The sequence below is a fragment of the Camelus ferus genome, chromosome 9 (genome assembly GCF_009834535.1).
Source record: "Camelus ferus isolate YT-003-E chromosome 9, BCGSAC_Cfer_1.0, whole genome shotgun sequence".
Classification (NCBI taxonomy): domain Eukaryota; kingdom Metazoa; phylum Chordata; class Mammalia; order Artiodactyla; family Camelidae; genus Camelus; species Camelus ferus.
This window is the reverse complement of record NC_045704.1, coordinates 10870712-10889631: the sequence shown is the minus strand read 5'-3', so window position 1 is coordinate 10889631 and position 18920 is coordinate 10870712. Positions and strand designations below refer to the sequence as shown.

The window sequence follows — 18920 nt, the reverse complement described above, 5'->3', positions numbered from 1 at the left end:
TCATTGAATGAATTGATACAATCACACAATAAATTACTATAGAGACATTGTGTTATTTATATGTATTTAGTTATAAGGGAAGCTTGATTTTTGAACACCTGACTACAGCCAACTCCCATAAAGATTTCACATCACCATTTTGTGGTTCCAGTGCTTTGACTGAAGTGAAGCTCCAGGGTAACTCTTTCTTCACATTTATAATGCACCTTCCTTCTACAAGTCATTTCCTTGTGAGCATTATCATGTCACAAGACACCCAAAATAACTCACTGATTTATATACTTCCCCGTTGTAAAATAAAGGAAAAACACAAGGAAGAGAAAAAAATGCTAAGAAAAATTTTATAAACATATTTTATTGCAATAGAAAATTAACCACGTAACATATCGTCTGATCCCATAATTTGAAATTCAAACTTTAACAGACTTTTGATAATTGCTCCTCTAGTACACTGCTTAGTTATATTATCTACAAAACATGCCCAGACACTAATTCTTAGCAACCTAGTGTAAAAGTCTTACATGATGCATCTAAGGAAAACTTTCCCAACAATTTGAAACAACTGTATTGAACAATAGGATGTTTCTCCACTGACAAGTATGAAACCTCACCACAACCTCTTCCTACTTGGCCTGTGTGATCAAGGTGACAAAACAGCCTGAGGGCTTCCTCTTTTGAGCAACTTCAACCAACTGGAAGTTCAAACCCTAAGTGGGTGTGCTCCCCTCAGCCCCCACCTAGCAATCACATTAAGACTAAGCTGGACACCATTCCTTGTTTCTTCATATCATTTTTGGAACAACTTGAAACTCTCCCCCATCCCCCGAGAAATCTGAATTATAGAACATTCTCATAACACTTGAATGTTAATATCACTGTGAATGACCAAAGCAACTTTTGGCTGGAGGTCTGTCCTAATCCAGTGAATGGCCACAAAAGCAAATCAGCAACAACAAAAAATATTTTTGCACAATATACAAAATTCCTAGTTTATCTATTAAACAAACATGTTCCCACTGTACAAGGTTCATTTTTAACAGAAACCTGAGGAATATTGTTCTTTTCTAATTATTGTACTGAGTTGCCCAAGAGCAAAAGTGAACTTGTAGAATTTTTTAAATTTCTAGTATTTTTCATATGCTTGCTATATTCCTATTTTCCCTGCAAGTAAATGAAGGTGGAAGTCATGACACTGACTTGGCTGGACAAAACAACCCCAGGAGAAATATATTCATATACTGAATGGAAGAAATATTCATATGCTGAATATTCAGGACTAAGTAGCAGCTTTTAGGGAGTATTTAAAAAACAAATGAAAACAGTCCCAAGGTGGAGTCACCCACAAGACAGCAAAGCAAGACTTAATTAGTTTCACCCCTCGAAGAAATGTGACAGTAAACCAATCACTGTCAACTGTCCTGAACACCAGAGGTAACCTACAAGGTAAGATTTCTGTCCTTCCCCTAAACAAGGTAGCCTTGCCTGAGAGAACCTTTTCCTTTACTAATAACTTTCTACCCAACCCAGTTTATGCCTGAAAAGGCTTCCCATTGTGTACAGCTCCTTGGAGCACCTCTTTATATAGAAGGTGGGGTGCAGCCCAATTCACAAATCATGCAATAAAACCAACTAGATATTTAAGTGTACTCACTTCAATTTTTGCACATTAGTCAGTCTGAAATAAACTGCTCTGCCACTCAAGCTCTTTTGATAAACTTTTCCTCTTGCGGGAACTGCTCTCCCCTCAAATTCCAAAGGTAAGAGGAACTTTTCACTAAACATACATACCTACACCACCTACTCCCACGCGATGGAGAAAGTGACCAGCTTTCCCCGAGCCTTGTTCCCACCACATAACCGGTCACGCTCCTCCTGTGAAACAGCCGGTCCCTGGACGCCCTGCTGCTCTGCTCATGGGCGGGCGCGGCAGGCGGGGAGCTTTCTGCGCTGTAGCCCGCTGCGGCCTGTAGACAGGCCGGCACCCTGAACACGCGTCTGCTGAGTCAAGTCAGCTTTACATTAGTCTCCGACCCTCCCTGATGCTAATCCACACAATATTGAATCTGATAACTCTGGGTCCTGTTTTTCCAGGGAACTTGGACGTGAGTTGCCGTGCCTGATGAAGTTGGCCCCTTCATCTTACTGATTCCTTCCCAGGGAGAAAACTCAAAGGCCTATAATGTAGGAATCAACAGACTTCAAACTTCAGGTTGAGAGGCATGAAAAGTAATGTAGTCCTCTCCAGGAAACTGAAATACTGTTTAGACACGGAAGATAATGGGTCATTTCCACATGTCCTTCTGCCTCTTATACACACATCATGTCATCAGTTTTACCCTGTTGTGACTTGTAATGATTCTGCAGTTTGCTGCATTTCAGAGAAGTAAACACTGATTTCTTCCTAGTTTGCATTCTCTGACAGGTGGTCTGTTTTAATTATTGCTCAAAAAATTCACAAGATTTATTGTATTCATAAGGATTCCCAAAATAGGAGTTCTTCGGTGAAAGCAAAGGGCAGTTTCTTAAAAGCGCTTCAATGTTCAGTGTACCTGTGTACTTTCTGACCTGTAAGGATTTTCTCATTATACCAAAGCGGTTGGGACATGATGAAAAACGTTACAACATTCATTCTGTTTGAAAGCTTGTTTTCAAACAGAAATTCTCTGTGTTCCGCATAGTTGATCTTCAGATACAAGCCTTAGCACACACACTGGTTACTGAGGTTTCTCTCAAAATTGTATATTCTTAACTCTAGTGTACTGTGAGACTGCATATATTTTCTACCATACGTTACCGTGGCTGTTTTTCAACAGAGACATTCTCCTGTTGCCTAAGAAATGGAACTCAAGCTAAAGGCTTAGCCACATCATTACACGTATAAGGTATCATGCCAGTATGTCGACCAACTTGTGATCTTTGGGTGAAATCCTTACCACACGAATTTGTGTGGTTTCTCTCCAGGATAATCATTCTAATAATAGTAATGAGTGAGGAAATTATGAAACTATTTTCATTGCATTTTTAAGTATGGTGTGTTTAGTGAACCCCCTGTTTTAAGGCATGACCCAAAAGCTTTGCTACATTCAGAACATCTCTAATGTTCCGTCCAGTATGGACTACCTGGTGACTGCCGAGAGGTGAGCCCCAAATGAGGATTTTTCCCATTCAGGGCCTCTGTGATCTCCAGAATGACTTCTCTGCTGAATGAATCCCCTGTCTATAAGACTGGTCATACTAAATCCATGTATCTGACTGCCCTCCAGGACGGCTGTTAAATGAAGCTTAAGATGTGCACACCTGCTAAAACCCTTACTTTACGTTCCTCACCAATAGGGATTCTCTGGCTGTAAGTTAGGCTTCAAACTACAATGAAGGATTTGCCGCACACATATTTGCAACCGTCCTCTCTAGTAGGAATTCATGGAGGATCTCTTTTAATTGAAGCATAGTTTATTTACAATATTGTCAGTTGACTCAGGTATGAATTTTGACTGAAAACACTGAGAAATTCATTGCATTTCTCTGATTTCTGTCCACTATGGTTATCTGACAGTAAGTGAGGCTTTTGCACATTCATAGCACATCCATCATTTCTCCCCACAATGAATCTCCTATGAATATAAATTGTCACATTTGAATGATGACCTTCCCACATATATCATATTGATATGGTCTCCCCTGTGTATCTACTCCCTGAGGCATAGTGAGGGTTGAGATGTGAGGAAAGGCTTTTCAATACTCATTAGTTTTGAAAGGTTCCTCCTGACTATGAATTCTCCGATGCCTTGCAAGGTGTGATTATCGACCAAAGCCTTTCCCACATACATCACATTGATATGAGTTTTCTCGTGACTGCATTAGTTGATGTTCTGTGAGATGTGAGGCCTGATGTAAGGTTTTGAAACCCTTCTTATGTTGATAAAGTCTCTGTCAAGAATGAGTTCTCTGATGAGTGTTAAGCTCCCTTTTTGTGCTAAAAACCTTACTGCACCAATTACATTTGTAAGGATTCTCTCCAGTATGAATTCTCTGATGTTTTACAAGCTCTCCTTTGCAATGAAAGGCGGTGCCACACACATTACATTTATAACGTCTCTCTTCAGTATGAATTCTGTGATGAATTCTGAGGCTTGATTTACACCTGAAGACCTTGCCACACTCACAACATTGGTAAGGCTTCTCTCCAGTATGAATTCTCTGATGGTATGTAAGCACTACTTTGTGACGAAAGGCCCTGCCACACTCATTACATTTATAAGGTCTCTGTCCAGAATGAATTCTCTGATGAGTGTTCAAGTTTGTTTTTGTACTAAAAACCTTGCTACACTCATTACATTTGAAAGGTTTCTCTCCAGTATGAATTCTCTGATGGTTTGTAAGCCCTCCTTTGCGATGAAAAGCCCTGCCACACTCATTACATTTATAAGGTCTCTCTTCATTATGAATTCCGTGATGACTTTTGAGGGTTGATTTACAGCTGAATTCCTTGCCACACTCACTACATTGATAAGGCTTCTCTCCAGTATGAATTCTCTGATGGCTTTTAAGGGTTTTTTTATAAGGAAAGACCTTGCCACACTCAGTACATTTGAAAGGTCTCTCTCCAGTATGAGTTCTCTGATGAACTGCAAGATTTCCTTTACAGCCAAAGACCTTGCCACACTCACTACATTTAAAATGTTTCTCTCCAGTATGAATTCTCTGATGAAGTGCAAGTGATGCATTTTGAGTAAAGCCTTTTCCACAGACGTCACATTTATATGGTCTTTCTCCTGAATGGATTACTTGATGTTGTCTGAGATGTGATCTCTCACAAAAGCCCTTGCCACACTCACTGCATTTGTAAGGTCTCTCTCCAGAATGAATCCTGTCATGCTTGGCCAGATTTCTGACGTGAGTAAAGCCCTTGCCACACTCACTACACCTGTAAGGTTTCTCTCCAGTATGAATTCTCTTGTGACTCCCAAGTGCTTGTTTATGATTAAAGACCTTGCCACACAAATTACACTTGTAAGACCTCTCATGACTAGGAGTTCTCTGATGTCTTGCAAGTTTTGAATGAAAACAAAAGACTTTCCCACATACATCACATTTATCTAATTTCTCCCTTGTAGGGATGATCTGGTGTGTGTGGAGGTAGGATCCTTGGAGAAGAGCTTTGCCACTCTGGGTACTTTTGTACAGTCTTTCACTGTATGTCTTCAGGTCTCGTGTCAGTACTGAAGGATGCAAAAAATCACTCCCATCTATTTCAGAAATGTTGGTTTGGACACTACTAGAAGTTCCTGGAAGTGGTGAAAATGAGGCACTCCTATTGCCCGTCTTGTCAGCTTCATTAAATAAATCAATTTTCTCTTCACTTTTAAAAATATGCAGTTCATTCTGAAAGCTTAATGCAAGTCTGTTTCCCCTGGGCTCGGTCCCTGCACCACTTGTGGCACGTTGGTCTCTCTCATCACGCAGATTTCCACTACCATTTACAGACGTTCCTTTGTAATTTCTTTCTTCATCTCTCTGCTGAGAGTCACTGTCATATGCATTTTCCTGGATGCTCCTGGGGTCAAACTGTTTTCTTTCAGTCCTTACATGTCTTTCTGTTATCACTGTTTGGAATAATTCTCTATCGATGTTTGCCTTTAATTGTAATTTCTTCATTACATGTATACGAGACGTATCTATAAAGAACCATAAGTATCCTATTCATTATAACTCACTAATAAATGTTTCACATTAAATACATGAGAGTACACTAAAACTAGTACTTATACCAAACAGAGTTATGAACCTCCCCAGCATGATCTTATCAATGTTAGGAACACACAGAACAATAAAATTATTTACCAAAAGTGAACTGATCACAGGTAATTCTAATAATTTTATGACAGCCTAATTTCAAACACCCTATGACAAAAGGACACAAATGAAACAAAATTCTGTAACCTATCAAAGAAAGTATTTTCGATCGTAACTGCAAAGTATGTGTGAATTAACAGTAGATACTGCTGTTTCATAATTGAGGATGAAATTATTATGCTAAACAGATTTTGTATACTTACTGGAAGGAAGAAGTGCTAAGGAAGAGAAAATAGCTGTGAAAGCACATAATTGAAATCTAGCGTATGTAAATAATATCTGAAATTTGTGGCAGTTTAGAATAGGGAAACAAATTCAGTAGAGAAAAAGTTAAGAATTTCACAAATGAATTAAAAATAAAAATTTTTTTCAAAATACTTCCTAAGAAAAAATACACCCATAAGTTGGGGAGATGAAATATTTCCCTCAAGAGATTTCAAAAAAAATAAACTTCTGTTTGCCCAACAAACTCTCCACTGTGAACAGAGGACCCCAAACACTATTAATGCTGTGGTTTCCTCTCTGCCCTTCTGAGATCTGATCTCTGTTCACATTTCTCTAACATTCTGACCAATTGGAGTGCTTTTGCTTCTGTTTGATTTTTTATTTATTTATTTATTTTTACTATTTTATTGTCTCTTCTCATAGTTCAGGGCTCTTTTCTATTATCCCAAAAAGTGGAGATAATAGTCAGATCAGAAACAGAAAGTCTTGCCTATCTGAAGGAAGAAATGCAAAATCCTGTGTCTTTTCCAGAATCACAACCCTCTTGTTTAGCTGAGGAGTGAGGACTCTGCAGCTGAGACTGGGAAAATGTTTGATAACTTCCCACCACATGCTTCCTAAATGTATAGAACAGTGTGATATGCAGGTATCCAGCACTTTTCCTAAAAATAGAGAGTCAAAAGCCAAAAGGCAGAATACAGGAAATTGGGAATTCTTTAAGAGTTTACCACTGAGCTTTATTTATAATTCAGCCCTGAAACAACCCTGACATAACATGAAAAGGGCTGATCATCTGAAGAAAGGGTCAGTTTAAACTCGCTGTACTATATCATGTCTGAGACAACAGAGCTTTCAGATCAACCAAAACAGGGGCTCCCAAGTGGGACACAGGGGAAAATGCAAACACCCAAGGGCAGATCTCAACATCAAAAGGGAAGTTCTCTCACCCACGGACAGCAGGTTCCTGCAGGTCTCCAACATCACATCCCTGTACAAGGCCCTCTGAGCAGGGACCAGGCACTCCCACTCCTCCTGCGAGAATGTGATGGCCACATCCTCGAAGGTCAGCTGTTCCTGAAATGAAAACATATTTCACCAGCGGGTTGAGGAGAGTTCTTATCTCCATACAAAGTGAAAAGAGGAGAGGAAGGTAAGGATTGTTTCAGGTGAAGTAAGTATTCTGACAGATGGAAGTTAAGTATATGGAGCTAGTTGTGTCTCCCCGTTTTATTTTTAATTTTTTCTTTCCTGCTTTAAATTCTTACACATCTTCCTAAAAGAATATGATATCTTCCAATTAATGGAGATTTTCTGTCTGTCTTGAGAATCCATGACACACATGTAAATAAGACTCAGTGAGTTGTCTATGCTGATGCAGTAGATATTCTCTCCTACACACTCAGTGACAGTCAATATCTAGATGAGCAACAGCATGAGTGGTGTCTTCAGAGATGACAAAGTCCACATTGGCTTTACAGAAATGTCAAAATCTCAATTATGATGATGATAACAACAACAATGTTTAAAACTGTTGGAATATTTCTATAGGTTGAACATTCCTCATACTAAGTAATTTAGAGGCATGAATTTATTATCAACATATTATCTCATTAGGAAAGATCTGTTCCCTTCTTACAAGGGACAAAACTGTGTCACAGACACACTGAGAAACTCAATTCAACTCAAGAAGCTAAGAAATGTCACAGCAAGCACCTGAACTCAGAGGGTTGGGCTCTGAAATTCAACCTTAGGAATCAAACAATGAGTTACAGAGAAATCCTGGACAGGCTTTGGAGAAATGGAAACCCTACACTGTTGGTAGGAATGTAATTTGGTCCAGCCACCATAAAACACACTACAGACATTCATTAAAAACTCGGAAATAGAGGTACCCTTTGATAAAGCAATCCCACTCCTGGGCGCTCATCAGGAGAAAACTCAAATGCAAACAGAGACATGCATCCCAATGTGCACAGCAGCAGCATTTACAGCAACTGAGCCATGGAAGCAACCTGAATGCCCTTTGACAGATGACTAAATAAAGGCGTTGTGGAATATACAGAGTGAAACACTACTCAGCCTTAAAAAAAGAATTGAATGCCAGTGGTAGCAACATGGATGGACCCAGGGATTATCATACTAAGTGAAGTAAGTCAGAGAAAGACAGATACATACACTACCACTCATATGTGGAATCTAACAAGATGATACAAATGAACTTACTTATAAAACAGACTCACAGACATAAAAAACATTCATGGCGACCAAAGAGGAAAGTGCGGGAGTGATACATCAGGAGTTTGGGATTAGCACATACAAATTACTACAGATACAACAGAAAAACAACAAGGTCCTACTGCATATAGCACAGGGACTATATTCAACACCTCAAAATAATCTTTAATGAAAAAGAATATACATATGTATGCATAACTGTAACACTCTGATGCACACCATAAACTACAGAAGATTGTAAATCAACTATAACTCAATTTTAAAAAAAAGGAAACACTAGATGCATTCCTTCTGAAATTACAGTTGAGTGAAGTGGCCTGGCCGGGGCTCCAGCCTCTCACCACTGTACCATGTGCCTCAGCAGGGACCAACAGAGGAAGTAACAAGAGGAAAAACAGACAGGGAGTGACACAGAGACACAGACACAGAGGGAGTGTGTCAGACAGTGGGAACTGTTAACTTTCACAAATCTAAGGAGAGGGAAAAGCTAAAACTGAAAGGGTGGGAGAAGCCATCCCACCTAAAGAGAGCAGGCGACTACACTGTGGGGCCAAATGACATCCTTCAAAGTCCAACAGCCCCCGTTCCTGGGCCCTCAGAAGTCTGCCTGCCATCTCCCCAAAGATAAAGTATGTTCTGTCCTGGGCATGTTTGCGCTAAAAAAGTAACAGCCCCAGGTAACACCCAATCTCACACTAGCTCAGGGTGGCTTCTTTCAGGCTGGTCCCCAACTTATCCATCATAAATCCCACAGCCCTTCACAACCCTGAGATTCTTACCTCACCTACAGCCAATCAAAAAACTTGGGCACAGCCCCCAACCCATTGAGCTCACCAGCTCCTCCGCCCCGCCCCGAAAAAGACCCTGGACTTTCATCACAACATTCACACAGGCACACCTCGTGTGTGCACTCCACTGCTGTCTATGGCAGTGTAACCTGATACTTTCCTTTTCTATTTCCAGTCTTTGTCTCTGGTAAATTCTTTGAGCACCCATGCACCAGTCCACTGTGTTCCCCAACATACACTGTATCAGACAAAATGACAAAATAAAGGCAAAAACTAACACAAGACACAAAAGGTATTACATAATGTTAACAGTCCATTCACCAAGAAGATGAAAGAATTCTATGTTTATACCTAACATTAGAGCTTCCCCCAAAATGAAGCAAACGTGAACAGAAATGAAGAAAGAAACAGAATCAGCTCAGCAATAGTTGAGGACTTCAGTGACCCAGTTTCACTTCTGGATGGAACCAGACTGAAGACCAAAGGAATCACAGGACCTGAACAACACTACAGACCGACTGGACATGACACACACGTACAGATCACTCCACCAACAGCAGCAGAAAACACGCGCTTCTCAAGCACACATGAAATATTCTCCATGACAGGGCACATGTTAGGCCACAAAAGAAATCCTAACAATTTTAAGACACAGAGATCATAAAAGGTTAACTTGTTGTAATCACAATGAAATAAAACTAAAACAGGAGAAAGGAAAAGGAAAAATTCTGCAAAATATGGAAACTAAGCAACTAATTCTTAAACAATCAATGGCACAAAGAAGAAATCACACGAATATTGTTAAACATTTGGATGAAAATGAAAAGACAACATGCCATGATTTATAACATGCAGTGAAGGCTGTGGTGAAAGGGAAGTCAACATAGCAAAATGGTTACAACAAAATGCAAAGGATTTCAAATCAGAACATCACTTTTACATCTCAAGAAAGTAGAAATAGAAGATCAAACTAAATCCAACTTTAGCAAAAAGAAAGAGTGAAATAAGATTTGACCAGAGAAAAGGAAAAGGAAATTAGAAACATTTAAATGTCAACAGAGCAAGAGTTAGTGTTGGGAAAAACTTAAATGGAAAAACGTTTAACCAGATTCGGAAAGAAAGAAAAAAAGAACCAAAACCAGATATGAAACAAGAGACACTGCAACTGATATGGGGGGAGGGTATCCCTCAAGTGGTAGAGCACATGCTCAGCCCCCAAGAGGTCCTGGGTTCAGTCCCCAGTACCTCCTCCTGCAAGTGGAAATCAATGAAGAAACCTAAGTACCTCCCCCTCATAAAAAAAAAAAACAACACAAGCAATTGAAATGGAAGTCTTTTTTTAAAGGACTATCAGGGAATGCTATAAAAAATAATGCCTAAAAATTACATAATCTAGTACATTTTTAGAAGCACACAACCTAATAACTAAAAAATAAAAAATATTGAACTGAATTATGACTAGAGAGACTCAAGTAGTAATCAAAGATTTCAAAGAAAGAAAACCTAGGATTAAGTAATTGCACTGCAGAAATCGACCATTTAAAAAACAATAATTTCAAAAAAAAAAAAAAGAGAGAGAGAGAGAGAAGAATTATCTTTAACCCAGTAAAAAATTCTGCAGGCAAGATCCTGAAACAAAACCTATTGAAAGTCACACAAAGGAAGGGGAACTAAAAACCAATACTCTTATAAATACTGATGCAAAATCCTTGACAAAGTACTAGCAAACCAACTTCAACAGCACATTCAAAATATCTGACTTCATGAGCAAAAGGATTCTATGCCTATAAGGCAAGGGAGACTCCATATACAAAAATCAATTCATTTGATAGACCACATTAACAGATGAAAGAAAAAGAAACACACAGATCATCTCAACTGATTCATAAAAGAGCATTCTGAAAAATTCAACAACCTTTCAAGACATAAACACTCAACAAAATAGAAACAGTAAATGACCTCAACAGAATGAATATCATTTACGGGGTTGGCATCAGTGGTAGAGTGCATGCCTAGCATACACGGGGTCCAGGGTTCAAACCACAGTACTCAAGTAAGTAACTAATCAATAAACCGAACTACCTTCCCTCATGAGTGAAGAAAACAAATGAATATGATTTATGAAACACGTACAGCTAACATCATACTAAGAAGTGAAAGAATGAAAGTTTTTTCCTCTCAGATCAGGAAGAAGGCAAGGATGTACTCTCTGCACTACTGTTTTAAAAAGTACTGAAAGTCCTGCTAACAGTGCAATTAGACAAGAAAAAGAAATCAGTCTTGCAAAGTGAAAAACAAGTAAAATTAACTTGTTTCTTATACGATAAGGTTACGTATGTATAACCTGTAAAGTTTCCACAAGAAAACTGCTACATCAAATAACCATTTTATTGAAGTTGTACAATGCAAAACAAACATGCAAAAATCAGCTCCATTACTATATACAATGAACAAAGTCCATACAAAATTAGAGAAGAAAACTATTTAGTAAGTATTTAAAAAGGGATGAAATATTTAGGAATACATCTGCCAAGAAGGGTAAGGACTTGTACACTGAAAACTAGTAAACATTCCTAAAAGAAACCCAGAAGCATACACATAAATGGACACACAACCTGTACTCATGCACTGCAAGTATTAATACTCTTGAAATGTCCTAACTACCCAAACTCTTTTACACATTCAACGGAGTCATTATCAAAATCCAATGGCTTTCTCTGCAGAAATAGGAAAAACACACTAAAGGTTATAGGGAATCTCGAAGGGCCCCAAATACCCAAAACGCTGGAAGAAGAAACATGGAGGCCTCCTTTTTTCAGGTTTCAAAGCATCCTACAAAGTAATCAAGATGGTGCGTTACCGGCATAGACACAGGTACACAAATCAATGGAACAGAAGGAATGCTCGGATACAATCCTTTGCATCTATTTAAAATGTACAGACAAGGACGTTAAGACTGCAGAGTGGAAAAAAGACAGTCTCATAACAAATGGTGCTGGGAAACTGGGTATTTATCTGTAAAACAATGAAGCAGAAACCTTATGGGCCAAACAACACAATCAACACAGTGAAAAGGAAAAAACAGAAGAACGGAGGTGATGAAAGTGATATAAAGAATTTCTGACCCTCAAACACTTAGATTTATTTCATAGTTTAAAATAGATGATGGAATAAAACACCCTCTATCACTGATATCTCTTGCTCATTATGATTTCAGTCACTGACTCACTCATTCAGCTTCGATTCTCTTACAAAAAGTCACAACAGATTTCCCCTTATTGCTCTATTTTCAGATTTTACCAGGTATTGGGCACGTTAATACCGACATCCACATGCAGCTTCTGTTTATTTTAAAGGAGGTACTGGGGATTGACCCAGGACTTCAGCTTAATTTTTTTTTTTTAAGTATTCTACTTTATTTATATTTTGGTTTTGTTTTGGGGAGAGGTAATTAGGTTTACTTAGTTATTTTAAACATTTGCAGCTCCCTTATTCTGGTTTATAGAGATTGGACGGTACATTCAGATTTGCAACTAAACAATCCTGCTGCCCAACAGCCCTGACAAACCAGTTGTTTGAATCCACTAGTGTGAAGCCCTGCCCAGGACAATGCTCAGTGGAGACACTTCACATGTTCTAGGTCAGTGGGTCATGAGGATGGAATCTAAGTGGAGATGACAAACACCGAGGAAAGGAGCTGGGTGACTGTGAATGTACAGGCGTGACACAGGTTACTTCAGAGTCAGACCAGATTAGCGAGTCCAAAAGAGGGCACTTTGGAAGGACAGACAAAACAATCAACTGATCTGGCTGTATGTATACAATGGAGTACTACTCAGCCATAAAAAAGAATAACATGATGTCATCTGTAGCAACATGGATGAATGTGGAGTTCATCATTCTAAGTGAAGAAAGCAGGAATAAGAAAAAAATACTATAGGATTCACTTATATGTGGAATCTAGAAAAAAGAGTGTAAAAAATAAGATACAGGTAAACTTATTTACAAAAGAGCAACAGACTTACATACATAGAAAACAAACTAAGAGTTATTGGGGGAATAGTGGGTGGGAAGGGATAAATTGGGAGCTCGAGATTTGCAGATACTAACTACTATATAAAATAGATAAACAACTTTATACTGTACAGCACAGGGAACTATATTCAATACCTAGTAGTACCTATACTGAAAAAGGAAATGAAAAGGAATATATGTGTGTGTGTATGAAGGTAACATTATGCTATACATCAGAAATTCACATAACATTGTAAATTGACTATACTTTGATAATAAAGAGAAAAAAGTCAACTGAGAATATGACTTTACCTGAGAAGGAGCCATTCCTGACTCCTTTTCTTTCTTCTTCCTCCTCTTCCCGACTTCTTCCTCAGATGAGTGGATTCTTCAGAGATCAATCTTTCAAGCTGAAAACCTTCTGTTTAATGCTCCTAAAAAACATACCCACTTCCTGTGCCACAACCACACACATCGGGGAACCTCACCATGTGCACTAAACAGTCCTCTTCTGCCCACTGTCACAGGAGGGACTCAGGACAGGAAACCACACACAGACCAAGCAGGGAGTTCTTCACATTTCTTGGTATCTCACTCCACTCGTGGTGAGTCCTACAAAGTAATTATTTGACAAGTGTACACACTGTGTAATAATTCTCACAAGAAAGTAATTTATACTTCTGTCAACTCGAGATTACCATTTTGCCCCTGTGTGGTGATTCCAAGTATACAGTCGCACTATGAGAGTAACTACAGTCAGCAGGCTGTACGTTAGATGTGCGGGTTGCACTATTTTATTTTACAACTCAACGGTTGTAACCTTTGGCCAACATCTCCCCGTTTCCCTCTCCACCCAGCCCTCAGGACAACCTTTACACTCCAAGGCTCTATGAGTCTCACGTTTCAGGTTTCCAAGGAGCATTCTTCTTCTGTCCTAATACTGTCTTAATTCATGGCTGACATAAATTTTCTATGTCCACCCATGTGTCAATAGACATTTTAGCTCATTCTACATCTCGGCTGTCCTGAATAATGCAGTAATGCTCACTGGAGTGCAGATACTTCCCTGAATAGAATGATTTTGTTTCCTTTGAATATCTAGCCAGAAGTGTGTAATTTAAGCAAACAAACGTTAAATGTATTACATTGTAAAGCCATCAATCAGTATGACGCAGATTAGTCGTCCACATCCAACAACTCATCTGCCATCTGCATTCAGTTTGTCCCCTCAACCTGCACTGTGTGTTTCCATTTCATTCTTTATCTGTCTCCCTATTTCTTTGTGTCACTATCTTTGCTCCCCTCTACCCTCCCTCTGTCCCTGCTGCGCTCCTGTCCCCTCCCTCGCCCCGGTCCTGCCCCAATCGGCAACGTGTTTCCCCTCTTGCTGCTCCTTCCCCCCAACCTTTCTGATTGCCCCGTATCTCCACGGATTTATGCCTGATTCTTCCTCCACCTCTGCTCCCTGTCGGCCCTCCGGCTTACATCCCTTCTAACCTTTCACCCTCCCTTCCTCCCCACTCTCACACCCCAGGTGGCTGTGCCTCCTTCCTGTTCTTTCTCTCTCTTCCTCTGCTCTTCAAGTCAATAGCTGTCCTCTGTTTGTCTCCCGGGACCACCATGCTTTGAAGGCCATGGTTCCAAGTCTTCTAAGCTCTCTCCCACTCCCTGTGTGAAGCGCCTAACCGTTGTTAGTCACCGTCTCCCGCCTTCCCGCCGACCCAGGGCCCCTCTCCTGCTGTGGCTCTCCAATGGCCGGAGATCCTGTTCCTTTATTCACGTCTCTATATTATCCACCTGCTACTTCAAGGAATAAATCTATTTACTACCGTTTTGCAAGTGCCTCAGCTACCTCAACGACACCATCCATTCGCTTAACATTCTTTTCTCCTCAGTGTTTCTATTTTCCTCTGAGCTGCTCTCTGTCTCTGTTTCAACTGAACCCCTCGCCCAGGAATTTACTGGAGGAGTGAATAAATGCCCGCCTAAAGGAAGAGACCGTTTTCTAGCGGGGTGTAATTTGGGACATAACAATACGGGGGGGGGGGTGGTCACACTGCTGCCTCAGGTCACCTCCCCCTACGTGGGGTGTGGGAAGGGCTGACTACGAATGGGAGGCCCGCAGAGCAGAAGGACAGCCCTGAGGAGTACGCGAGGACACAGCGGCTGGGAGGGAGGGGGTCTCAGGAGAGGGCCGGGCGCCCCAAAATCCCGGGACTCGGTAGAGGACGCCTCCCCAAAGGAGCCGGCTGTCGGTGCCGCCCTCCAGGGCCGAGAGGGCGATGCTGTGGGCGCCAGTCCACCTCGCGGAATAGGAAGTTACACTGGCGGGGGCGGAGGGAAGGAGTCGAGGGTCCTGAGCAGAAAAATATCAGGAGAAGCGGTGTCTCAGTGACGGAAGGCAGAAAAGCCGAGGCCAGGGACCAGCCTCACTAGTGGTTTCAGACCCAAAGGAAAAGATTCCCGGACGTGGAGCGGCGCCATCTGGACTTACGTGGCCGGGGGGCCGGGTGCTGAGGATTTACGTCCGCAGTGACTCACACACCCTGAGGACGTAGAAAGGGGGACCGCGCAGCACAGACTTACATTAGAAACTGGGAATTTACCGCTGCTGCGTGACCTTCCCTCCGCGCTCTCCACTTCCGGGTCCGTAAACATCTGCACATCCGCGAAATCAGAGGCGGGACTTCCGGGGGCGGGGCCTCGGTACCGCTGCCTGGGTGTCTGGGTTAAGAAAGAGCCGGGTTTTGCACAGGGAGTGGCGGGAGGCGTGGCAGGGGACTGTGTCACAGGGTGGGGAGGAGGTGATGTGTCAGTGGCCTTGAGATGAGTTTAGGCCATGGGAAACAAGTCCACGATCACAGCATGTTTGTAGTATGTTGTAAATAATGATTTTACGCATGCATAGATTATGTAAGGCTTAGAACAAAGAACATAGAAGTAAGCATGCCCTAGGAATTTTCTGTAAGCCTCAGGACCAAAGAAATTGACACGGGAACTTGCTGGCAGAAAATACTGAAAAGCAGGACAGCTGCATCATACAGCGCGTGCACCACCTTGTGGCAATAGAATAAAGTGCTGTAAACTCCATGTTCGTTCAGTGTGAAGTCCGCTTTGTGGTTTGGCACCTTCTGGCGCATTTATTCGGTTGGGCCTCTCACCTGCTCCAATTCCACTTCAGCCTCCCTCAGCTGACAGTTGGCGCTGTTAGCAAGATGAGGTGAGTGCCCCCTCTGAAACCCCTGCCCCTGATGGAGAAGCTAGGATGAAAACTATGTGATCCCCTACCTCTCTATGGTACCCCGCAGCGGCCTATTTGCTGACGTGGTCAGCCTGAGGATTGGGACACAGTGGCGCCCTGGCGAGATGACGTTTGGAGGGCGCTGGATTTGTTAGAAAATAAAGTCCCACTAGCCCAGCGAGAGGCAGCCAGGAGGGTGGCCTGGATGTTCTCGTCGCTTTTGCGGTATGCTAGCCAAGACGTGAGAGAATTGCAGGCGCAGGTAGAGCAGTTACAGCGCAGGGAAGAGGAACTCCAGCGGAGACTCAGCCCAGCAGAAAGGTGCCTGCATGGTCCTAGCTCCGCAGCCTCCAAGAGCTACTGTGTCTGCGCAGCTCCAGTCCCACCTTCCCGGAGGGCAGTAAGCCCGACCCCTCCCCCGATTCCTCTGTGTTTACAGCCCGTGGTGGGGCGGGGGTGAAACTGGAGGAGCCCTTGGCTCAGCGGGGACCTCCTGCGGGACCGCAGCTACCGACGCGACAAACCTACTATATGTCTTATACATTAATGGTATTGCGAGACCTGGCAAATCAATGTAAACAGCTTATGGTGAGTCACTCCCCTCATGGCTACTGCTCCTTTGGGTCTGTGGTGGCACTACTAGCAACATATGTAGACCGCCCCATACATGAAGTTACTGAGGCTCTGGCTCGTCTGGGGGATGTAGAGGTACGCCGAAAGGGGGAGCGCACTGCCAAGACACACGGTGAGTCCAAGACCTACCTTGCAGTGACTTAGAAAGGGAAGTTCACACAGAGGAGGAAGATGGGGAATGCTCCAACTTTGGTAGGGCCCCAAAAGCTAGCTTGCCGGCAGATATGACGTGATTTACTGGCAGCTGGCTTAGAACATGTAAAATTACATGGCCAGCCTTTGGAGGTGCTGATGGCCTTATGGAAAAAATTACAGCCTGAGCAACAATATACTCATTTGCCAACCTCCCATCAGGCCAAAGAGGTGGCCTTTGCTGATTTCCTCCTGGACTAGGAGGAAGGCCAAAGTGTTCAGTATGTGGGGCACTCTGACGACCAGAAACCACATTTTAAACTGACTTTCCACTAGCTCCCCATGAATCAACAGTGAGTACTGGTGCAAGTAGACACAGGAGCTGAAATTGGTGCATGGAAATCCAGAGCATTTTTGGGGACCGTGGGTTAATATAGAAGGATATTGAAACAAGTAAATTCACGTTAAACTAGTGACTGATTTTGGACATTTGTCATCTGCCCCCTGCTGCATATGAAGTGCATATATCGCCAGTAGCTGAATATATTCTGGGAAGAGGCATTTTGCAAGGATTGCAAGTACAGATGACTCAAGGGGAATTTTGCCTGAGAGTCCACGTGGTGAAAACAGTTATCCAGGGGCATCCTCATCACATACCTATGATTTTGCCACAGGCCACACAAGTGGTGAATGTCTGTCAATATCGATGGCCCGGAGGCCATGAGGAAATAGGACAGAGTATTCTGAAGCTTGAGCAAGCCGGTTTTATTTGGGCGACCCATAGCCCGTATAACTCTCCGCTGTGGCTAAGCCTGAAGGCTCCTGGAGGACGACAGAGGACTATCAGGAACTGCATAAATTCACTCCACACATGCACACAGCTGTGCCAAATATAACAGATTTGCTGGACCGGATGTCCCATGAATTGAGTACTTGTCACTATGTGGTTGACCTGGCTAATGCATTCTTCTCTATAGATATAGCCCCTGAGAGCCAACAACAGTTTGCCTTCACCTGGGAAGGCAGATAATGGACATTTGTTGTGTTGCCGCAGGGATGTCTGCACGGCCCCACACTGTGCCATGGTCTAGTGGCCTAGGACCTGGCTACATGGAGCAAACAGATACTGTCCATTTGTTCCATTACATAGATGACGTAATGCTAACCTCTGATTCGCTTTCAGAGTTGGAAGCCAGGGCCACAGTGCTGCGAGAAGCGCTGGCGAGCTGGGGGCGGGCCGTGAACGAGGACAAAGTGCAAGGAGCTGGATATTCTGTCAAATTCTTGGCTGTTCTCTGGTCGCGTAAGACAAAAGTGCTGCCTGCAGCAGTAATAGACAAAATCCAGGCATATTCACGCCCTGAAACAGTTAAACCGTTACAGACTTATTTAGGCCTTTGGGAATACTGGCGGGTGTTTATTCATCATTTGGCCCAGATAGCTAAACCCCGGTTTGATCTCATTAAGAAGGGAGAAGTCTGAAGTTGGTCTGATGAGATCGAATGTGCATTTGTTGAATCTAAGTGGGCGATGGCCCAAGCGAAAGTGTGGTACAAAATAGATCCAGACCTCCCTTTCTGGCTAACACTCCATGTGGACGATGATGGATATGGTTGGGGCTAAGGGCAAAAGCATGTGCAACAGAAAGTGCCCATAGGATTCTGGTCTGAGTTATAGAAAGGGGCTCAATATCGTTGTTGTTTTACTGAGAAACAATTTCTAGCTACTTATTCATCCTTGATAGCCACTGAACCCCTGACGGAGGCAAGAGGTCCAAGTGCAGACCACATACCCTACGG

At 42.2% G+C, this 18920-nt stretch overlaps 1 protein-coding gene across 1 annotated transcript; it reads right to left on the bottom strand.

The window, feature by feature from the left end:
• Positions 1–339: 339 nt before the first annotated feature.
• Positions 340–15776, bottom strand: LOC116665999 (zinc finger protein 160-like). Its single transcript, XM_032487734.1, has 4 exons — positions 15702–15776; positions 13428–13727; positions 7026–7152; positions 340–5675 (listed from the first exon to the last, which is right to left on the bottom strand). Exons 2-4 carry the CDS (start codon positions 13440–13442, stop codon positions 3931–3933), a joined length of 1887 nt encoding a protein of 628 aa, XP_032343625.1. The 5' UTR covers positions 13443–13727; positions 15702–15776; the 3' UTR covers positions 340–3930.
• Positions 15777–18920: the final 3144 nt, after the last annotated feature.